The sequence below is a fragment of the Salmo trutta genome, chromosome 27, assembly GCF_901001165.1.
Source record: "Salmo trutta chromosome 27, fSalTru1.1, whole genome shotgun sequence".
NCBI lineage: Eukaryota > Metazoa > Chordata > Actinopteri > Salmoniformes > Salmonidae > Salmo > Salmo trutta.
The window spans coordinates 22657037-22681540 of NC_042983.1; the positions used below are offsets into that span (position 1 = coordinate 22657037).

Genomic DNA, 24504 nt, shown 5'->3' on the forward strand with positions numbered 1-24504 from the left:
GGGAAACCACAGAGGTTTCCTGTTTTGAGCTCGACCTGTCAGTTGCAGACATGTAGATAGAGGAACCCGGTTAGACAGAAGGAGCTATCGAAGTTGGACATTGTGACAGAGTTAGATGAGAGGAGGGGCATTTATAAAGTGTATGTCATAACCAAACGTGTGAGGTATAAAAGGCTATGTGCATTGTATGATATTTAGAGCCCTCGTGAATAAACATTTTGACTATTGTAAACTGGGACTCTGTTTCATTCAATGAGAATCTTACAAACTGTTTCAGACTGAGTTGTTTAACTGAAGTTCAGTTTAAGAACATTGAGAACAAAATTCTCGTATCACCAAATAAAAAGGCTAAAATGCAAATATCTCTTTTGGCAGAACAGTCAGAAATCAGCATCCACCGGCCTCCATCAGCATCAATGCTCGGTGACGTTCTGACACGTCAAAACTAAAGGACACACCAACTCTGTCATTTTGAAGATTTAATATATTTTTGTTAAAAAAGTAATGTTTTATTGCAATATACACTGAATGCACGAAACATTACGAACACCAGCTCTTTACATGACCAGGTGAATGCTTTGATCCCTTATTGATGTCACTTGCTAAATCCACTTCGATCATTGTAGATGACGGGGAGACATGTTAAAGAAGGATTTTTAAGCCTTGACATAATTGCGACATGGATTGTGTATGTGTGCCATTCAGAGAGTGAAGATGTAAGTGCCTTTGAACGGGGTATGGTAGTAAGTGCCAGGCGCACCGGTTTGTGTCAAGAACTGCAACGCTGCTGGGTTTTTCACTCTCAACAGTTTCCCGTGTGTATCAAGAATGGTCCGCCACCCAAAGGACATCCAGCCAATTTGACACAACCGTGGGAAGCATTGGAGTCAACATGGGCCAGCGTCCCTGTGGAACGCTTTCGACACCTTTTAGAGTCCATGCCCGACGAATTGAGCCTGTTCTGAGGTCAAAAAGGGGGGGGGGTTCATAATCACCAAATACGCACTAGATATATGTTATTTACGCAGGCCCCACCTTGAGTTCCGATGCTCCAAAAATGACATCACGTTTTGTATTACCACGTCCAATCGAACAGCCCGGAGAATTCCTCCACTCAGTGCAATCCTAGGACAGACAGAGCAGACCACATCAAGCAAGAAAGAGCAAAATCCGTCGCTGGAATCGTCCAATATTTCTTATTCTGTATTGAGAGACGAGGATTACCAATTTTGGGGAAAGTTCTGAATGGATACGCACATTGGCAGTATATTATGATGTGCCAATTGCACTGCTAAATTTTAATGCAGTTTTACAAAATGTCAGGGAATTAAGTTTTGGATGACAATCGTTTTTATTGGAGACATGGACTAATACGCAGAGAATAATACTTTTTTTCGGCGTCTTGGAATAATGATTTACGCTTTCGAGATTGAACGTGCATTGGGGATTTAAACTAAATTAACCAGTATTTTTGAAGTAATCTATTTGTTGTTTTAATCAAGTGCCAAGTCATGGAACTATTATTCGAAATTCTTTTTGTAACTGCTTTTGTCACTTTGATTCAGGTAATTTCAGCAGTTATTTTTTATGACTTTCACCATAATGTGTAGGCTACTGCAACGTTGCAATGTTGAGATTATTTGATTTCTTTACAGGTTAATGGCGAAGTAATAAAGCCAAAGCCATCCAAGCATCCAGGTAAATCTAATTATACTTCATTTTGAATATGGATTCCTTTTCCTTGAATTCTTGAGATTTTCTATGGTGTGTCTGAAATTAGCCTACAGTTTATAATGAATATTATTGGTAAATAATGGAGAAAAATATATATACAGTATCAGTCAAAAGTTTGGACACACCTACTCATACCAGGGTTTTTCTTTATTTTGACTATTTTCTACATTGTAGAATAATAGTGAAGACATCAAAACTATGAAATAACACAGTTTTGGAATCATGTAGTAAACCAAAAAGATTTAAACAAATCAAAATATATTTTAGATTTTAGATTCTTCAAAGTAGCCACCCTTTGCCTTGATGACAGCTTTGCACACTCTTGGCATTCTCTCAACCAACTTCACCTGGGATGCTTTTCCAAAAGTCTTGAAGGAGTTCCCACATATTCTGAGCACTTGTTGGCTGCTTTTCCTTCACTCTGCGGTCCAACTCATCCCAAACAATCTCAATTGGGTTGAGGTTGGGTGATTGTGGAGGCCAGGTCTTCTGATGCAGCACTCCATCACTCTCCTTCTTGGTCAAATAGCCCTTACACAGCCTGAAGGTGTGTTGGGTCATTGTCATGTTGAAAAACAAATCATAGTCCCACTAATCGCAAACTAGATGGGATGGTGTCTCGCTGCAGAATGCTGTGGTAGCCATGCAGGTTTAGTGTGCCTTGAATTCTAAATAAATCACAATGCACCCCCACACCTCCTCCTCCATGCTTCATCGTGGGAACCACACGTGGAGATGATCCGTTTACCTCCTTTGCGTCTTACAAAGACACGGCGATTGGAACCAAATATCTCAAATTTAGACTCATCAGACCAAAGGACAGATTTCCACCAGTCTAATGTCCTTTTCTCCTGTTTCTTAGCCCAAGCAAGTCTCTTCTTATTATTGGTGTCCTTTAGTAGTGATTTCTTTGCAGCAATTCAACCGTGAAGGACTGGCTTCATGCAGTCTCCTCTGAACAGTTGATGTTGAGATGTGTCTGTTACTTGAACTCTGTGAGGTGCAGTTAACTCTAATGAACTTATCCTCTGCAGCAGAGGTATCTCTGGGTTTTCCTTTCATGTGGTGGTCCTCATGAGAGCCAATTTTATCATAGTGCTTGATGGTTTTTGCGACTGCACTTGAGGAAACTTTGAAAGTTCTTGAAATGTTCCATATTGACTGAGATTCATGTCTTAAAATAATGATAGACTGTCATTTCTCTTTCCTTATTTGAGCTGATCTTGCGATAATATGGACTTGGTCTTTTGCCAAATAGGGCTATCTTCTGTATACCACCCCTACCTTAAATGCGAAGACACATTTCAGTTGAAGGCATTTAGTTGTACAACTGACTAGGTATCCCCCTTTCCCCTTTCCTTGTCACAACACAACTGATTGGCTCAAACGCAATTTGAAAGAAAGAAATTCCACAAATTAACTTTCAACAAGGAACACCTGTTAGTTGAAATTAATTCCAGGTGACTACCTCATGAAGCTGGTTGAGAGAATGTCAAGAGTGTACAAAGCTGGCATTAAGGCAAAGGGTGGCTACTTTGAAGAATCTCAAATATAAAATATATTTTGATTTGTTTAATTAACACTCTTTTGGTTATTACACGATTCCATATGTGTTATTTCATAGTTTTGATGTCTTCACTATTATTCTACAATGTAGAAAATAGTAAAAATAAAGAAAAACTCCTGAAGTAGGTGTGTCCAAACTTTTGACTGGTACTGTATAATGGGATGATGAATTATAGTTTGTGACTGACCATAAGTGTAATACTCAGTAATAGTGGTTTATTAAGCAATGCAAACTGTGTTTATTGAATGAGATACCCAAACATCAACAAATTAGCTGTATTGTTTAGAATTGTCAATAATTGTAATCCTAAAATACACACGGAGGAATGCCAGGAAAATAACCCATTGAAATAGCATGATTGAGTGTGATTAGAGAAAGGTCCCATCTGGAGCTTTGTTTACACATAACTTTCTGTCCAGGCCTCCAGGTGTTAGCCACAGCCTCACACTATTGGCCGCTGGATAAGGTGGACGGGATCCATGGATTGTGGGACCAGATTGGAAACAGACCAGGTCATGTTAATGGAAGTAATATAAGTATGTGCATTGACCTATATTCTTAGGAATAGAATACCCAGTCTTTTCCATTCTCTGTCCGCATGGTCTATAGCTCAATTCACCTTTTGTCTGTCTTACAATCACCAAGACCCTGCTTTTTAAGGTGCAGCTGTGTGCATTGTTCAAATTTGATTACACTCAAATTTGCTATAATAACTTTCAAAGTAGAGAGTCAAAATGAAATGTCTAAAGGCTACTTGGTAATGTACATCAAAGCACTGTGTTTTAAAAAACAAAATGGGAGAAGAAGTTATCCTTCATCCCCTGGTACATTTTATGCAGACTTTCCAGATTAATACTAAGACTATTGTTTGCAAAACTGATTTCCAAATACCATACTGTATTATTTCAACTATGGAAGCAGCAAGAACTTTCCAAAGTGCTTCCACAGTTGTATATCTTGATCATTTGAATAAGCTTAAGCTACTTTGAAACATCAAAGTGATTCGGAATGGAATATCTTTGGGCTCACAAACGATTATATCAATTGTGAGGGATGAGATCTAGACTTGAGAATGGCATTTCAAATATTTCCTTACAAAATGTACTTTGATCCTAAGGGGTAATGATTGATCTGTTCCTGCTTGAGCACTGTGTACTGAGCCCAGCATCACACTTCATCTCAACCCTGCTCACGCACCACATCCCTCACGATGCCTAGTGTCTGTGTTCGTCTCTCACTGTTCTGTTGTGTTGTCTGGCTGTTTTGTGTTATTTGTGTGTATATATGTAAATCACCTGTTTCTCCTTTGTCTGTTTGTTTTCTATGTTTCACCTAGCTCTTCAAATCCACAAGCACACTGTGCTCCCTTCCTCCCATAACTCTTCCTCTGTGTATACCAATGACTCTGCCTACACTAATGTTTCTGCAACAGTAGGTGAGGAACATCACTGCTCACCGAAATTCATTTGTGTGTATAGTCAGTCACCCTGCTCTGTTGGTGTTACTGTAGTGCTATCTGTCATGTTAAGGCTATTCAGTCTCCATGGTCTTTTGCATGGGGTACCAGCTCAGCCAGTAGCTGACATGAGTGTGTCACACACACTGGTACCTGAGGATGTTGAATTTGTCTGTGTGTGTGAGACGGTGTGTGTAGTCAGGGAGAGACAGTTGTTTTCTTCACTGGAAAAAGAGCCGAGACTGCAGTGTGTAAATCGGGATTACACAAGCTTGGAGACTAGAGGTATAGAGATCTGTATCTAGAGTGCTGTAAAGTGGAGCTTTGCTTTTTAACCTCAACGTGGTGGGCCTATTTAGTTTTGTCTGCTTACATGATTTAAAGGGAGAGAACAACAAAGGGAAACACTTTGGTCATAGCTGACTATCATGGTAGGTCATTATGCAGTGGGGAACATTCCATATTTGGTGCAGTACAGAGAATTTGTTCATAAATCTATGACAACTGCTTGCCTATTAGTTTGCCTGTGAAAAGCCTAGTTCAGAGGAAAAACTGCCTCCTTTTCTCATCAGGCAAAATAATGTTGTTGGCCTTTCATCCTCCTGTAGACATAGTTGAAGGGATGGTCAACAAGGGGATCTATCTGAATGGAGATAATGGAGGCACATTTCTCCACTTTGGGAACTACCAGAACACCTGCATTAGCGACCCCACTCTGTGTGGCCCTGAGGGTGAGTTCTGCCTGTCTCGATCTCCTCTCACCAACATTCTACAGCTACACAGTACTGACAATGTATAATAATTGAAGTGAATTGAAGTGATTATCTAATGGGGTAACACTACAAAATATTGTTTATGGCGTTGAATGTCGATTTAAATGTATTACAATTAGCATGATTTGTGTTCTGAAACAATTTTCCCTATTTTTGAATCTGATAAATATATGTTCATGTTTTTCAGGGATTACATTTTCCTTCTTTTGGAAGAACCAGGAGACAGAGTCCCGTTTTGCAATAGTCTCTGGAGGGAAAGTAATCTCCAATGGCTTCTCTGTCTATGCCAATGCCTACATTGGATACGTGGAGTTCTACACACGAGGAAACTTCAAGAGGTGGAGGGCTAACATCAATATACTAGGTATTTAAAAAAGGATTCAAAATAATTATTTAAAATAATGTTATAAAGCGGTCTTTGGATGATGGTGGGTTAAAAAATATTCTTATATTAATACATGAGGTATATGTATTGTGGTTTTCAATAATAGTTAATTTTTTTGCCTTGAATATGGTTGATTGTAAGCAGATGGAGCTACAATCATCAGCAGACTATACTGTTGGTCCCAGAATTATTTTATGGATTCAATGATGGATTAAATATATTCTTTATCTCAAACTATAAATGTGTCACATTTTACTGGCAAGCCTGTTTCCATATTGTTGCGTGACTATAGTAAATGCTGAACCATATGCTAAATAGTGCATACGTGCGTAACCTTTCATAGTATGTATGAAAGTCATATGCTTTAAAAATGTCATATATTTCAAACTTGAAGGCCCAGGTGGACTCTAAATGAAGTAATTTAAATAACATAAATATTCTACTATAGCAAAACTATTTCTCCATCCCCTACAATCTCAAACCTGGTCTGCTATTTCTGGGGAGAAACACATCATGTTGCTCTCTGCACTGCAGGTTCTTTGAATAAGAAAGGAACATTTTCCCAGCCATTCTTTATTAGAGGAGAAAAATGAACAAGTTCTCAAATGTCTTCCGTCATCTTGTTTATATTACAGGACTTCATGTGTACTTTTGATTTATTTGATTATTAGTTACAGAAGATCAAACATCATCTGGCTCTTATAATGTGCCATGACGATATGTCACCATTTTACCGTGCAGTTGTTTAGCCTTTGATTCATAACAGAGGTAAAGCCTTAGATCTATGACTAAACCAGCTGTTATGAGACCTCTTCCAGTACCAGGAGACATGATTGGTTGGGTAGACCTTGTCACAATGTGTTCGAGCCTAACCTGTGTTCAACAGAAACATCTCTATCTAAAATATAGGGAGAGACCAAAAGGAAAGAGAGATTGAACAAGTGAATGGGGAACTTCTTGGTGGGACATAGGGTTTGTGTTTAAACCAATCCCAATGGGATAGCTGGGTGTTGGCACTCTGAGCCAGCCTCCACTGGTGGAAATGTTCACAGTGAATATATTTTGGGATTCTCTTTATTGTCCGCTTACCTTTAGAAGAACTGGATATGTGTCACGCCCTGACCTTAGAGAGCGGTGTTTTTTCTCTATTTGGTTAGGTCAGGGTGTGGGGTGGGCATTCTATTTCTTTGTTTTGGCCGAGTATGGTTTCCAATCAGAGGCAGCTGTCTATCGTTGTCTCTGATTGGGAATCATACTTAGGCAGCCTTTTTCTCACCTGTGTTTGTGGGTAGTTGTTTTCTGTTTTGTATTTGTACCTGACGGAACTGTTGGCTTTTCGTTTTGTTATTTTTGTTCGAGTGTTTCTTTGTTTAATAAATCATGAGCTCTTACCACGCTGCGCTTTGGTCCACTCCTTCCGACGAACGCTGTTACAGAACTACCCACCAACACAGGACCAAGCAGTGTACCCAGGAGGTAATGGCATCCTGGTCTTATGAGGAGATTAGGAGGAGTATATCCGGGGCTTGGGATGAAATAGTGGCAGGAGAAAAGAGCCTGCCGGGAAGCAGGCGGAAGCAGCGAAGGAGGGACAGCTACAAAGTCAGGATGGACGGCCACAGAAACCCCAATAAAAAAAATTGGGGGGGGGGGGCACATGGAGCAGTCGGCGGAGCCGAGGAGTGAACCAGAGCCAATCCGGGAGAAGAGGGAGAATTTGGAGAAGAGAGAAATGGAAGAGTTGTTGAGTTGGTGGAGGATGCACAAATTTTTCCCAAAGGAACATGTTGTCAGTTTGGTGCCACCTGAGTCAGCTCCCCGTACTCGTCCTGAGAAGTGTGTTGAAGTTCCAGAACAATTGATACCGGCTATACGCACCAGGTCTCCAGTACATCTCAACAGCCTGGTACATCCTGTGCCTGCTCCTCGCATTCGCCCTGAAATGTGTGTCACCAGTCTGGTGCCACCTGTCCCAGCTCCACACACTAGGCCTTCAGTGCGCCTGCCCAGTCCGGTGTGTCCTGTTCCTGCTCTCCATACTCGCCCTGAGGTGCGTGTTACCAGTCTGGCGTCACCTTTGCCAGCCCCACGCATCGAGCCTCCAGTGCGCCTTCCCAGTCCAGAGCTTCCGGCGACAGTTCCCAGTCCAGAGCTTCCGGCGAGAGTTCCCAGTCCGGAACCTCCTGAGATGGCCCCCAGTCCGGAAACTCCTGAGACGGCCCCCAGTCCGGAGCCTCCTGAGACGTCCCCCAGTCGGGGGCCTCCAGCGATGTCCCCCAGTCCAGAGCCTCCAGCGACGTCCCCAGTCCGGAGCCTCCAGCGACGTCCCCCAGTCCGGAGCCTCCAGCGACATCCCCCAGTCCAGAGCCTCCAGCGGCGGTCGGCAGTCCGGAACCTCCGGCGATGATCCACGGTCCGGTTCCTCCCACGACGATCCACCGTCCGGTGATACAAAAGAGCAGGGATCAGCTGGCGGAGCAGGGGCTACGCCCTGAACCGGAGCCGCCACCAAGATTGGATGCCCACCCGGACCCTCCCTTATAGGTTCAGGTTTGCGGCCGGGAGTCCGCACCTTGGGGGGGGGGGGGGGGGGGGTACTGTCACGCGGTTAGGTGTGGGATGGGCATTCTATGCATTCTATTTCTTTGTTTTGGCCGAGTATGGTTTCCAATCAAAGGCAGCTGTCTATCATTGTCTCTGATTGGGAATCATACTCAGGCAGCCTTTTTCCCACCTGTGTTTGTGGGTAGTTGTTTTGTTTTTGTACCTGACGGAACTGTTGGCTTTTCGTTTTGTTATTTTTGTTCGAGTGTTTCTTTGTTTAATAAATCATGAGCACTTACCACGCTGCGCTTTGGTCCACTCCTTCCAACGAACGCCGTTACAATATGTTATTTCCTCTTTGGAGGAGTCTATTGAAACCATTTGGAGGGATAGAATGGAGGTGCTGACTGAATGGCTGCACTCTTAGAAAAAAGGGTTCCAAATAGGTTCTTCATCTGTCCCCATAGAATAACAATTTTTGGCTACAGGTAGCACTCTTTTGGGATCCATGTAGAACCCTCTGTGTAAATGGTTCTACATGGTACTCAAAAGGGTTCTACCTGGAACTCAAAAGGGGCCTTCAAGGGGTTTTCCTATGGGGACAGCCGAAGAACCCTTTAGGATCTAGATAGCACCTTTTTGTAGTGTAGTGGAACATGGGGACATTTTGGGCGGATATTAGTGGAAAAGCACAGTTGTCTGACTTACTGTAGGATATAATACCCACATACAAGAGTAGAACAAATATTAGGTGAACTTTGCTACATTTCATGCAAAACATAAATTGTCTAAGCCCAATAAAGAAGCCCTTTACTTTCCTGAGATGCAGGGTGGTCATGATTATGATTTCTTCCGCTTCTCTCTTCCCTTTCAGGGCCCTTCTGGACCCACATTCTGTTCACCTGGACCCTGAAGGATGGTCTCAACATCTACATCAATGGGACATTCAACACCAGTGACCCCACTGGCAATGTGTCCATGAACTATGGAGACCCTTACCCTGACCTGGTCATTGGGACAGGAAATGACCAGTCCTATGGACACCATTTGACAGGAGCCTTTGATGAGTTTATCATCTGGGAGAGGGCTCTGTCACCAGAGGAGATCCTTATGTACTACAAGGCTGCCATAGGTAAGATCACATGTCAGTGTCAGTCTGAATTTGTTCCACTCTTTTTTTCCGTGATGTGAAATGTTCGCTATGTTCACAATTTCCCCTGGACGGATGTGAGGAGAAAGGGGTTCAAAAGCAATTTCCATCTTGGTCATTTCCATAGACATTCCATCCATAGTACTGACGCATGGAAGACACGACAAGATATTAAACTGTACAAATCCTACCCATCTTAAAATCATCTCACATACGTCTACCATAAAATTGTTTCACAATCTTCCACCTTATATGGGTCTCACATATTTTTACCATATATAAGCATTTCATCTGATAAGGGCCCTGTACTGTTACTAAGTGTCCAGTATAGGCCAAACACGTTGGTTTTAAATTAGGGGACTAAACTGATGTAAAAAAATAAAAATAATACATGACCTTTTTCATTGCTTCTTTGATTCATCTTGGGTGGTTCTAAAAACTCAAAAGGAATGGACAATGACCTCTGTATAGTCCTAGAAGTGTTATTCAGATCATGGTGAACTGTGTCTGCTGGTAAAAATTTATGAATCACTAGTCATGCTTATGGAAAATACTAATAATGTGGGTGTGGGCACCAATTCCCTGAGGCTTTGTCTAATAACTAGACCCATTGTGAAGGATTCAGGTGGTTATGTTGAAAGATTCAGGTGGTCTCAGTGCTGTTTTCCCCCCAGACATAACAGACATAAACAACAAAGTTGTCATGGTAATAGAAGGCATTTTATAATTTTACACCTGTAGAGAATGAATGGGACTAAAGAAGAGCTGACTGTTGGAAGGGATGGTCCTAATGTAAAACCATATATGGTAATTTAGTGTTGCTGTGTGCACCTAGTGATATTTACAGACAGCGTGATTTCATAACTTCCTTCCAACATCTCTTTGGCTTGTACAGTACCTATATGATGTATTAGGTGGTTGATTATATAAAGAGCAGGTACAATCACACAGCACTTCTTTTCATCATTCCCTGGCTGGGGGAGGTTCAACCATCATCAGACACGTAGCAAGGAATCATCAATCTTTGGGACCTGAACAAATCCAGCTCTTCTCTAAGCAATCCATTTGGCATGTAGATAGTGTTCCTATAGATGACAGGTGGAAGGGTCGAATGGGTCTCATATATTTCTCCAACTAGGTGATGCTTGGACTTATCCTACCACAGCAAGTGTTCCTAAAGAAGTCTCCTCTACGACACAAACACCGGTGAGTTCTCAACTTTGGAGATTTATACAGATAATACATTTTGTGCCCATCTTGACCTCTCACCATAGGAATGTGCATGTCTTGGATATTTGAAATGGTTTTCAGGGTTTACAACTAGAACAGACACACGGCAGCCTCACAGGAAATGAGGTTGAAGCCTGGTGATTGAACTGCCACCAACACAAACAAACAATTCATTCCTTATGGAACTATTGTTTTCCTTTAAGACAGGAATTGCATGGAAAAAGGGATATTGAGAGCACGTGAATGAACCTCTTCTGTTTATTAAACGGCAGTTGTGGGCGTAGAGTGGCGAAAGCAGAGACAGCTGTTCAAAACAGCACAAAATGGGTCCCTGTAGGGCATGAAGCTGGAAAATAAGCAGCACACTTTTACAGCAGACATTAGCCAGAAAGAGTTCTAACTGGATAGGGTAATGGTTAAGTAACGTGTCCTGTGTATATTGGTCCCATTCTGGTCTTGGGAGAGTATCTTTAGAGAATAAAATCTGTTTTAATGCATGGTGCTTCCCCCCCCCCCCCCCCCCCCAGCGAGTCACAGATGTGTCCTATTCTATCACCACCAAGCTGAGTGAGGAGATCCACAGCTCCCAGGACCCTCTGCCCATGCAAGGCTTCCTGGAGTTTCTGCCATTCAGCCTGCCCAACAAGACCATCCCCCAAGACACTGCCAATAACCTCACACAGGTACTTTAACAAGGATAGAAGTATGTACAGTCATATACACACACACACACATCAAAGTATGTTGTAACAGTTTGTATCAGGTCACAGACCCATGATGTTGTGTCCCACCCAGGCCTTTCTGAAGAGTGTGGGGGAAGTGCTGTCTTCTGAAGTGGCTCGAGAGGATGAGGTAAATGAGCTCATGATATCTCTGTGAAATCACTGTGTGAAAGTCAATATTTGACAGGATAAAGGCAAATATGGGTTTACAGTAAACCAGCTATATGATACTAAACTGTGAATATGATCACATTCATTCTGGCTCTAAATCTTTCAACACTAACATGTGCGAACACAGGAATGAGCGAGTTTGTGATTTCAATGTTATGTAGATACTGAACAAACACGCTTGTTTTCATATAAGCAAGCTGAACCAGATGGTCTTAGTGCATAAAAACAATAGACTTGGATGTGGTAGAGCATCATAAAAATTAAGTCAGACGCCAGTTAATACAGTGTATATCAGAGGTGTACTAGCTGCAACCTGGACCCAGGGGTAGATGTAACATAGTAAATGTACAATATGTTATGAATTTTTTTTATTTTAGCAAGGTGGTTAGGTGGCTCATACTAACAATAGCTAGGTGGCTAGAGTTAGCTAGGCTAGACTACGGTTAGGAGTTAGGTTAAAGTTAGGGTTAGGGGAAGGATTAGCTAACATGCTAAGTAGTTGCAAAATAGCTAAAAAAATAGTAAGTAAACTCAGCAAAAAAAGAAACGTCCCTTTTTCAGGACCCTGTCTTTCAAAGATAATTCGTAAAAATCCAAATAACTTCACAGATCTTCATTGTAAAGGGTTTAAACACTGTTTCCCATGCTTGTTCAGTGAACCATAAACAATTAATGAACATGCACCTGTGGAACGGTCGTTAAGACACTAACATCTTACAGACGGTAGGCTATTCAGATCACAGTTATGAAAATTTAGGACAATAAAGAGGCCTTTCTAATGACTCTGGAAAAACACCAAAAGAAAGATGCCCAGGGTCCCTGCTCATCTGCGTGAACATGCCTTAGCAATGCTGCAAGAAGGCATGAGGACTGCACATGTGGCCAGGGTAATAAATTGCAATGTCCGTACTGTGAGATGCCTAAGACAACGCTACAGGGAGACAGGGCGGACAGCTGATTGTCCTCGCAGTGGCAGACCACGTGTAACAACACCTGCACAGGATCGGTACAGCTTGTTGTCATTGCAGGCAATCTCAACACTGTGCGTTACCGGGAAGACATCCTCCTCCCTCATGTGGTACCCTTCCTGCAGGCTCATCCTGACATGACCCTCTAGCATGACAGTGCCACCAGCCATACTGCTCGTTCTGTGCATGATTTCCTGCAAGACAGGAATGTCAGTGTTTTGCCATGGCCAGCGAAGAGCCCGGATCTCAATCCCATTGAGCATGTCTGGGACCTGTTGGATCGGAGGGTGAGGGCTAGGGCCATTCCCCACAGAAATGTCCGGGAACTTACAGGTGCCTTGGTGTTAGAGTGGGGTAACATCTCACAGCAAGAACAGGCAAATCTGGTACAGTCCATGAGGAGGAGATGCACTGCAGTACTTAATGCAGCTGGTGGCCACACCAGATACTGACTGTTACTTTTGATTTTGACCCTCCCCCTTTGTTCAGGGACACATTATTCAATTTCTGTTAGTCACATATCTGTGGAACTTCTTCAGTTTATGTCTCAGTTGTTGAATCTTGTTATGTTCATACAAATATTTACACATGCTAAGTTTGCTGAAAATAAATGCAGTTGACAGTGAGAGGACGTTTTGTTTTTTGCTGAGTTTAGTAGCAAAGTTTCTAATTAGCTAAAATGAGAACGTTGTCCGTGATGAGATTTGAACACGCAACCATTGGGTTGCTAGACGTTTGTGTTATATGCTACCCATCCACCCTGACCAGTCACCCTCCTTTTGTTCTTTGTCTTAAGTAACTTTCTGTTTTATGTAACCATACCAAACACAGCATAGCATACTAATTTGAGTGTCAGATACATTAACTATGAGACCAAGCTGGAGGTGTGGACTCAAGTCACATGACTTGGACTCGAGTCTGACTCCGAGTCACAAAATTGATGAATTGAGACTCGACTTGATAGAAAATAAAATAACTTGAGACTTGACTTTGACTTGCAGCCTCAAGACTTGAGGCTCAACTTTGACTTGAGACTGATGACATGATATTATCTGCAACATTTTGTCACTAATTTGGTGGCATAGAGTCTCCTTGGCTTAGGCTATTCTCCACGCAGCCAGAGACGGTATGGCACTTGCAAGAAAATAGATTGGCTAGTGAAACACACACTCGGCTCTCTGATTGGATCAGCAAGCGGTCAATCATTGCAGGTCAGGTGAGCAAGCCTAGTGAGAAGGTTTTGGGGGGGTCGCGAGTGTGAAACTGAATGGGAAAAATATTATTTTAATAGGCTACATATAGCCTACCATTTGTATTTTATCAGGGGTTGCTGCAGCACCGTTAGCCTCCATAGCCACGGGAAGTAGGGGTGCTATATGCCGATGTGTGCTCATGATCTGAGGAGGGGGGAGGAATGGGGGATTTAATAATGTAATATTTTGTAGTTAAAATCCAAAAAGGCATTCTGATTGGGCACCTATATAGCCATACAATGTCATAAGGTACCGCCTTAATTACCTTGTTTAGGAAGCTCATGGATCCCAGGGCAGGGTCAAATTGACAGTTTCTTTTCTCACAGAGGGAAAAAGGTTGTTCACTATTGCAGACAACTACAGCTAGCTTCATTATGTTTTGGTAGTGGCACACTGAATAATTATAGCTAGTACGCTAAGAATGGATATCTGAAAATGGCTGGGCACTGCCAAGAGCAACAAAAAATGAGGACCCCCATGTCGAGACCGATGCTGAGCTCACCGAGCAGCCTGCTAGCCCGACCACCGAGGTTGAGGAGCCTAGAAGCAAATGCAGTACCCACCCATCCCCCACGCTGCCTGCTGACCAACTAGATGGAGAAGAGCCATGGCCTAGCACCAGCGTAACATCACAACAAACACCTGCACCTCCGTTACCCCAGCCACTAGCACCTGACAACCTTAGTGATGAGGAGCCAGCACAGGTTTGTCTTGACACTTACCCGATGCACATTTTCAGTGGGAGAAAGCGGGCCTTTCGTAGCGCCTGGTTCAAGGTCTACGTTTGGTTGTGGTGCACCTTATGTCATCTGAAGATTTGATAGAGGACTTTTTCAATGTGTGTACCTTCTTTAGGAAACACACAGTAGCTTTTTATTTAATTGTTTTATTTAACTAGGCAAGTCAGTTTAGAACAAATTCTTATTTACAATGACGGCCTACCCGGGCCAAACCCTAACCCGGACGACACTGGGCCAATTGTGCGCTGCCATATGGGACTCCCAATCACGGCCAGTTGTGAAATAGCCCAGGTTCGAACCAGGGTCTGTAGTGATACCTGTACCACTGAGATGCAGTGCCTTAGACCGCTGTGCCACTCGTGAGCCCATAGTACTGCATAGTACACTGGGGAAAAACTGAAATTACTTGGACTGGCCATCTCGCCACAGTGTCAGTCATTTTGAAATTGTGCTCGATAAAATCGAATCTACTTGCACATATGGCACAGATGTGAGACTTGAGGCCACAGGCTTATTGAAAGCAGTGACAGAGCCAAGCTTAAGTTTATTCCTAACATGACTCACAAAATCCTGGGGTTCCTCGACCCTCCTAACAAGTTACTGCAGTTTGAAGCTACTGATCTACACACCAGTGCCAAACTTGTCCACACTGTACGTATGGATGCATTGAAAACCTGCGATGGGAATTTGAAAAGCTTTGGGAGACATGCCTGGAGGGCACGAGCACACCAGCTCCAAGCAAACGACTGAGACTCATGAGTAAAACTCTGCAAGAGTACAATATGTACAGTAGTTGTAAAGCACTGTGGACCAGCATAATGAGGGAGTGTAAAATACTGTTTTTCAGCTCATTGGATGCCGTGCTGGGAGAAATGTCATCACAATTAAATAGTCAACGGGTGGAAGCTCTGTGTGCCATTGATCTCGAGAGCCCAAACGTTTGGGATGTGAGCAATACCAAGCCATTGTTGGATCTAACCAAAACAGAGTTTATTGTGAGTCAGAAATTCTTGCAAAGTGAAATCGCAACTGCAGCCAACAACAACAAATGGACCCCACTCAGTGTTCTTCAAAGATATGGCGGGTCTTTGTCAGCAGTGCTGACTGCTGTTGGCACTGAATCATGGATTAACATTTGGTGGCATCTACGTTTGGCACTTTCTCCACCCTGAAGAACATATTCAGTTAACACAGACGCAGTATGTTACATCAACGAAAAGCCCAGCTTGTCCAGCTGGCATTTGAGAGGGACCTGACAAGTATATTTCTCCAGGAAGGAGAAGGGAATCAAACTTCTCATAAGGTGCAACACATCATTGAGGAAGCTGCAGCTCTTCTAAATGGTAAGATACAGCCTTTATGGCCCTGGACGCCATGCCAGAATATGAAATTAATTGTTTTTCCCTCATGCCTGGTTGTTTGGCAGTTTTTTATATTGTAATGTGTAGTTTTTTTGGCCTTTGCTTTTTTCTTCGATGCATGTTAAATTTCAAATTGATTCTTAATGTGTGCTTGCTTTTGCGCGTCTAATTGCTATTTATAGATATATTCAGCTCTGCATTATTTTATGGGTATAGGGACAATGACCAATGTAGCCTATTGGTTGTGCTCTGAGGTGAGCCCTGGCATGGTGCTCCTATTTGTATTTATTAAGGATCCTGGGGTCCAGCAACATTAAGGCAGTTGTATACAATAAAAAAATAACACTTTTCACAACACATTGTGTTCTCTCAGGCCACTACTCTACTACCACATATATGCAATACAAAATCCATGTGTACATGTATGTAGAGTGCGTATCTTATCATGTGTATGTCTGTCTATGCCTGTGTGTGTCTCTTCACAGTCCCCGCTGTTTCATAAGATGTATTTTTCTATTTAAAAAAAATCTGATTCTTCTGCTTGCATCAGTTACCTGATGGGGAATAGAGTTCCAGGTAGCCATGGCTCTATGTAGTACCCTGCAACTCCCATAGTCTGTTCTTGACTTGGGGATTGTGAAGAGACTTTTGGTGTCTTGTGGGGTATGCATGGGTGTCCGAACTGTGTGCTAGTAGTTTAAACAGACAGCTCGGTACATTCAGCTTGTCAACACTTCTTACAAAAACAAGTAGTGATGAAGTCAATTTCTCCTCCACTTTGAACCTGTAACGATCGACAAAAGGAGTAGACCAAGGTGCAGCGTGGTATGTGTTCATCTTGATATTTATTTGAACTCTGAACACTTAAACAAAATAATAAACAATGGAACACGACCGTCATGTCTTGCAGGCTTTACACAGCAGTACAAAAATAAGGTCCCACAACTCAAGGAAGGAAAGGGCTGCCTAAGTATGGTTCCCAATCAGAGACAACGATAGGCAGCTGCCTCTGATTGGAAACCATACCTGGCCAAAACATAGAAATATAAACCATAGAATGCCCACCCCACACCCTGACCTAACAACATAGAGAAATAAACCGTCTCTCTCAGGTCAGGGCGTGACAGTACCCCCCCAAAGGTGCACACTCCCGGCCGCAAACCTGAACCTATAGGGGAGGGTCCGGGTGGGCATCTATACTTGGCGGCGGCTCTGGTTTGGGGTGTAGCCCCCACCCCGCCCGCTGATCCCCCCGCTTCTGTGTCGCCGGAGGAACCAGACCGTGGATCATCGCCGGAGGCACTGAACTGCCGAAGACTCTGGGCTGCAGGCCGCCGTTGAAGACTCTGGGCTGCAGGCCGCCGTTGAAGACTCTGGGCTGCAGGCCGCCGTTGAAGACCCTGGGCTGCAGGCCGCCGCTGAAGACCCTGGGCTGCAGGCCGCCGCTGAAGACCCTGGGCTGCAGGCCGCCGCTGAAGACCCTGGGCTGCAGGCCCAGGCTCCGGACTGGGGAGCGTCGCTGGAGGCTCCGGACTGGGGAGCGTCGCTGGAGGCTCCGGACTGAGGAACATCGCTGGAGGCTCCGGACTGGAGAGCGTCACTGTAGGTTCCGGACTGGGGACCGTCGCTGCAGGCTCCGTGCCATGGATCATCACTACAGGTTCCGCGCCATGGATCATCACTGGAGGCTTTGTGCCATGGATTATCACTGGAGGCTCCGGGCCATGGATTATCACTGGAGGCTTCATGCCATGGATCATCTCTACAGGCTCTGGGCCATGGATCACCCCTACGGGTTTCTTGCCATGGATTATCCCTACAGGCTCCAGGCCATGGATTATCACTGGAGGCTTCGTGCCATGGATCATCCCTACAGGCTCCGGGCCATGGAGACACAATGCGCATCACCGCATTGTCACTCGCTCCCCACGGTAAGCACGGGGAGTTGGCTCAGGTCTCAACCCCGACTTCGCCAATCTCCCCGTGTACCCCCCCAAAAATGTTTTGGGGCACTGCCTCTCGGGCTTCCGTTGTTGCCTTGCCTGTTCCTCCCAGTATCGCCATTCCGCTTTCACTCCCTCTATCTCCTCTTGCGGACAGCGATACTCCCCAGGCCTTGTCCAGGTTCCTGCCCCCTCCAGGATTTCCTCCCAGGTCCAGTCATCCTGCCCACGCTGCTTGGTCCTTTGGTGGTGGGATCTTCTGTAACAATCAAAAGGAGTAGACCAAGGTGCAGCGTGGTATGTGTTCATCTTGATATTTATTTGAACTCTGAACACTTAAACAAAATAATAAACAATGGAACACAACCGTCATGTCTTGCAGGCTTTACACAGCAGTACAAAAATAAGGTCCCACAACTCAAGGAAGGAAAGGGCTGCCTAAGTATGGTTCCCAATCAGAGACAACGATAGGCAGCTGCCTCTGATTGGAAACCATACCTGGCCAAAACATAGAAATATAAACCATAGAATGCCCACCCCACACCCTGACCTAACAACATAGAGAAATAAACCGTCTCTCTCAGGTCAGGGTGTGACAGAACCATGAGAGATTTACATGCATATTATTAATGTTAGCTCTCTGTGTACATTTAAGGTCTGCCCTGTTCTGAGCTAATTGTAATTTTCCGAGGTCCCTCTTTGTGGCACCTGACCACACGACTGAACAACAGTCAAGGTGCGACAAAACTAGGGCCTGTAGGACCTGCCTTGTTGATAGTGTTGTTAAAAAGGCAGAGCAGCGCTTCATTATGGACAGACTTCTCCCCATCTTAACTACTGTTGTATCAATGTGTTTTGCCATGACAGTTTACAATCCAGGGTTACTCCAAGCAGTTTAGTCACCTCAACTTGCTCAATTTCACATTATTTATTACAAGTTTTAGTTGAGGTTTAGGGTTTAGTGAATGATTTGTCCCAAGTACAATGCTTTTAGTTTTTGAAATATTTAGGACTTGCTTATTCCTTGCCACCCATTCTGAAACTAACTGCAGCTCTTTAAGTGTTACAGTGATTTCACTCTCTGTAGTAGCTGACATGTATAGTGTTGAGTCATCCGCTAACATAGACACTCTGGCTTTACTCAAAGCCAGTGGCATGTCATTAGTAAATATTGAAAAATGTAAGGGGCCTAGACAGCTGCCCTGGGGAATTCCTGATTCAACCTGGATTATTTTGGCGAGGCTTCCATTAAAGAACACCATCTGTGTTCTATTAGACTGGTAACTCTTTATCCACAATATAGCAGGGGGTGTAAAGCCATAACGCATATGTTTTTCTATCAGAACTATGAACGATAATGTCAAAAGACGCACTGAAGTCTAACAAAACAGCTCCCACAATCTTTTTTATCATAATTGTCTCTCATCCAATCATCAGTCATTTGTTTAAGTGCAGTGCTTGTTGAATTTCCTTCCCTATAAGTGTGCTGAAAGTCTGTTGTCAATTTGTTTACAGTAAAATACCATTTTTTCCAAACGTTTACTAAGGGTTGGTAACAGGGTGATTGGTCGGATATTTGAAACAGTAAAGGGGTCTTTACTACAGGGTAGTGGAATTTATTTTGCTTCCCTCCAAGCCTGAGTGCACACACTTTCTAGTAGGCTTAGATTGAACATATGTCAAATAGGAGTGGCAATATCATCCGCTATTATCCTCAGTAATTTTCCATCCAAGTTGTCAGACCCCGGTGGCTTGTCATTGTTGATAGACAACCATTTTTTCACCTCTCCACACTCACTTTATGGAATTCAAAATTACAATGCTTGTCTTTCATAATTATACTTGGATGTGTAGTGTCAGCGTTTGCTAATCTTGCCAATGAAAAAAATAATTAAAGTAATTGGCAATGTCAGTGGGTTTTGAGATGAATGAGCCATCTGGCTCAATGACTGATGGAGCTGAGTTTGCCTTTTTGCCCGAAATGTAATTTAAGGCGCTCCAAAGCTTTTTGCTATTGTCCTTGTTGTCCACTTCGGGGATGCTGAAATTGGCATTGCATAATTTCATCTCACTGACTGGCGGTAGCCTTTTGTCCATGGTCCTGAATCGATGGTTAAAGTGTGTGCTTTTTTAATGAGCTCATCTTGGGCGATAAGTCTTCATGGGGCTTCTCTTCAACATCACTGTAGGCAAACAGTTGTTGTGTATATGGCTGCATTTCAGATAGGCCTACATTTTTGTACATTTTGTATGTCGCAGTAGTATAGGACCAATACTGTGTGTAGCCTACTAAAAGAAGTAGGTAAATGTTCACTCTTATCATTCATTTGCATTACAGTCATTGTGTGATAGGCTACTGTAAAAGTGAAAACGACACAGCCTACTTTATCGCTCTGCTCTCTTCCTATAGTGTGTGTGTGTTGCCCTCTGAATGGCCATTTACTCTTATTCGTGGCAGATTCAAATTGGGTGTTGTCATGTAGAAAATGTCACATCAGCTATGAATATAAAATCTGCACTTTGTTTGATTTAGTTAGCTTTTCTGAAACACGCCCACAGAAAAGATTGCTTACTGTAGGTTCCGCTCATTGCATAGTGTCACAAATTCAACAGAAATGTAGCCTATAGTTGTACTGATTGAGGTTTAAGCTATGAATGAAGCCTATAAGAATCTTTGATAGCCTAGTGGTGCTCATCGTGTCGAGCTGTTCTGTGCGCAAATTATGTGTAGGTCTATGGCAGCTACGCTGCATTTCGGGTACAGTTGTCCAGTATTTCATAGTGGGGCACATATCTTTCTTCTGTTATTATATAAAACAATGGTTATTGACGTGTAAAATTTAAAATGCTCCCTCAGGCATGTCATCCTCGAGCCGGGTCTGATGATATCCCTAGTTGTTATTGACTGTATTGTTCAGGCTTGTGATTGGATTGCAGATAGAACCTTATAGCACCAAGTTCAAATGGGTTTATGCAGATAGAACATTCAAGTTTTTCACTTAAAATTAACTATTTTAAAAATCTAACTTCATAGTGTAACGTCTGCTTACAACTCACACTCTCAGACACATAGATCCCCTGAATGCAGCTCACTATCCAGATCCCAATCAACCGAATTCTGATCACCTGTTCACACGCTTGTATGTCATTATCACACACTATTTTGTTCAGTTCTTTGCACCCCATCTTTGTGAGGTATTGTTTGTTTTTGACACACTTCTCTTCGGAGCTCTGTTTTTCCCGTCATTTACGCCTATATGATAGTTTTTGCCTGCCTCACTAACGACGCCTTTTGCCTATTCCCTGCCTGTACCTTAGCCTATCGGATTTCCTGTCATCAACCTCTTGCCTGATCTCCCGGATGACGTTACTAGCCTTTTCCCTGCCTGTACTGTTGCCTTTTGGACCTCCTGTGTATGACCTTCTGCCTGCCCCTGGATCCAGCTACCTGCCTCCTCCTGTGGTCCTTTACAATAAACACCTGCTGCGCCCTGCGCTTGAAACCAGCTCTCTGTTTCCCCTCATGTTCATTACACACAGACATATGAATAACCGTCTAAAGATCTATTATGTCAAAAATGTCAGATGGAACATTATAGTCCCAATGTCTCAGTTTGCATGTATAAATCGTTTTTTTACTTACAGTATGGAGAATTTTTTTAATGAAATGTATGCATTCACTACTGTAAGTCGCTCTGGATAAGAGCATCTGCTAAATGACTAAAATGTAAAAATGTATGTAAAATGTTTTTTTACTTGACTTGAGAATTGATTTGAAAACTTGTGACTCGGCTTGACTTGTCTTGCTCTTAGAATGCACAACTTGTACTTGACTCGAGACTCAACCCATTCTATTTGGGACTCGACTTGAGACTCGGACCTTGTGACGTGAGACTTGCTTGTGACTTGAATAATAGTGACTTTGTCCCACCTCTGTGTATATATAGTCCCACTCCCAGCTGATAACACTCTTAAAGCATGTACAGTAACTACTTGGTTTTATGGTCTATGTCAATGATAATTTACCAACTCTCAAAAACCAAAAGTTGTCAGTGTATCTCTGTGAGTGTGAATGTTGTTACTGGACCGTTCGGAGCAGGAGTCCACCCCTGTGGTCAGTGGGCTGATTGAGACAGTGGACAAAGTGTTGGTCCAGATGGTGTCCAGCCTGGAGTCCAGACCCAGCCCTGACTCTCTCATCTCATTGGGAGGAAAGTCCTTTGTAGCAGGTCAGTACCATGGTGACTCAACTCTCTCCAGTCCTGACTGTACTGTACTGACACACTGCAGTGTCTAACTGTAAAAAGAGTGTTAGAGACCCTACAGATGTAGGATCTTAATCTTAATTTATTTTGTGGAGTATAATTAATTACACATTTGTGTATGGGTTGTTACATTTTTCTTTAGGGCAAATCAAGTTTGACATTTTAAAGTGGAAATTTAGAAGCATTTTCAAACCCTTGAATACACTACAAGTTTGCATTTCCTGGGTTCCCCAAAAGCTTAGATAACCATGATCCTTCCACAGACCCCATTTGTGCACAATATTTTTGTTTGCCTGTAGACAAGCTTGACTCGTCTCTCTCCCAGGGGCTAAGTCAAATCTTTGATCTGCACATAAATCATCATCACCAGCAGATAACACTGTGCCTTTGGCTCCCAGAACCCTCCAGGCCTGGTGTTGGAGTTCGTTAACCACTCGCAGTTGTCCCTCTCTGTTTCTAACCTCTGACCCGAACAGATTACTCTCTAATGAAGATCCCACAGAACTACAATCTTCCACTCTACCGCTTCCCCACGCAAGGAAAGAACTACATCTCAGTGCCTGGCGAGGCGTTCACCATGCAGTGTGAGTTCCTTTACATCCCATTTCACTCTTTTTCTACGAACATACAATACATTTACATACTTACTCTCTCAAAGTAATTCCTATTTTGTCTTGCATATTACACTGCTAGAATATAGCATAGGCTCATCTTTCTTTTATGTCCGGCTCTTACTCCTCCTCAGCACACAGCTTCCTTGGATTGAATTTGAATAAATACTTCTCATTAGATCTGCACACTGTTTCTGCCAAGAGAAAGTTGCCCAACTGGGAAGCCCTTGTTATTGGGCAGTAGTTTTTTATGATGATAGGATTAAAGATCTTTAACACAGAAGAAGATAGTGTGTGAGAGAGCCACCGTGGGACTGCTCGTGATGCTTTAAAGTACAGGAGTACAGCTACAGTGCTGTATTACTTTTATGAATAGATGTATCAGTGACTACTTTAGACACACCAGAGAGAGTCAGAGAGAAGGAGACTTGTCATTCACTTTACTGTCAATTAAAAAGAAACCCCTCAACTCACAGTGAACTAATTTAGTTGCTTAGCTCACTCTTATCTGCTCAGTGCGTGCTGTGAGTGCTGGTTAGGCAGTAATTATGGCAGTATTAAAACTGTGTTTGTTTGACTTGTGTTCGGGTCAGATCCACTTGGCTCCACCTGGCCCCCAAACGCACGGTGTTGGCCCCCAAACGCACTGTGTTGCTACACTAACATTTAGAACAATCATTTAAATAATCTATTGAAGTACCATTATCAGAAATGGAATATAAATGTTACTGCTGACAACCTAAGCTCCTAGATTGAGTTAATGTAACATTGTGCATCCTGACACATGGTATACTATATTAAAGGCAGCAAGTGGAGCTTTTATAAGCCAATTAAGTGCACTGAGATACTTGGACTGAGATACTTACAAGTATGAATAAAAAGTTGCAGATGTATTATGCCTAAAGGCAAACTGGCCACCAGCTGATCTCTCAAAGGGTCTGGTAAGGGGCATTACACTCATTACATACAAAGAGCATTACATTAAAAACCTTGACTTAATGGTTACCTTCATATACAATGGCAGTGTCTGAAATCTATCTTGCTTACTACTTACTAAATGATATGTGTTCTAATCGAACTACATACTATTTAGAACGTACTGTTTAGTACAAAATATCAACATACTAGGCTCCCCCATCCTGAGAATGCCTCATCTTATGCGCAGTTGCGTTGATTCCCGCCATTCGTTCATTTGGGTACAACACCTCCCCTTATCTCATTATCAGCTGATTATCAGCTGATTATCAGCTGTTGTCAAACACACGTCTGGATAGACGATTCTCTTCTTCAAAAGTGTGCAGTGAATTCTACTACATGAAAAGCTGAAATGAGTATAACATCCTGGCATTTAAAGCATACGCAATTTTCTAAATTTGACATACTATTAAACTTTATATTTTCACATGCCTACTATTTAGAATGCAAGTATGGGCCTATGTATTTTCAATACTTTTTTTTTCTTACTCAGTGAGGGGGATTTGATTTAATGAAAAGGAGGTTCTTTCACCCTCAAGTACTTCAGATCCCTCTCTAGTTGTCATTGTTTACCATGTTGTACAGTAGGTGGGACTGGGTGGTAGGGGTAGTGCATAGGAACAGGCCACAGGCATCCTGCTGTACTGTTTCAGTCA

The 24504-nt window shown here is 42.9% G+C and overlaps 1 protein-coding gene across 6 annotated transcripts in view; it reads left to right on the plus strand.

Annotated features, from left to right (window-relative positions):
- The first annotated feature begins 1027 nt into the window (after positions 1–1027).
- LOC115164607 (adhesion G-protein coupled receptor D1) overlaps positions 1028–24504 on the plus strand; it is a 67398-nt gene continuing 43921 nt past the window's right edge. For 3 of the 6 annotated variants that reach the window (XM_029717265.1, XM_029717266.1, XM_029717267.1), the window contains exons 1-12: positions 1028–1565; positions 1656–1698; positions 3721–3837; positions 4638–4736; positions 5366–5488; positions 5718–5894; positions 9334–9591; positions 10748–10815; positions 11367–11522; positions 11635–11691; positions 22097–22226; positions 22739–22846. In XM_029717265.1, the coding sequence (XP_029573125.1) occupies positions 1512–1565; positions 1656–1698; positions 3721–3837; positions 4638–4736; positions 5366–5488; positions 5718–5894; positions 9334–9591; positions 10748–10815; positions 11367–11522; positions 11635–11691; positions 22097–22226; positions 22739–22846 (1390 nt within the window). In that variant the 5' untranslated portion in view covers positions 1028–1511. The remainder of the gene's footprint in view (positions 1566–1655; positions 1699–3720; positions 3838–4637; positions 4737–5365; positions 5489–5717; positions 5895–9333; positions 9592–10747; positions 10816–11366; positions 11523–11634; positions 11692–22096; positions 22227–22738; positions 22847–24504) is intronic. The other 3 variants (XM_029717269.1, XM_029717270.1, XM_029717268.1) reach the window with 2 other exon arrangements.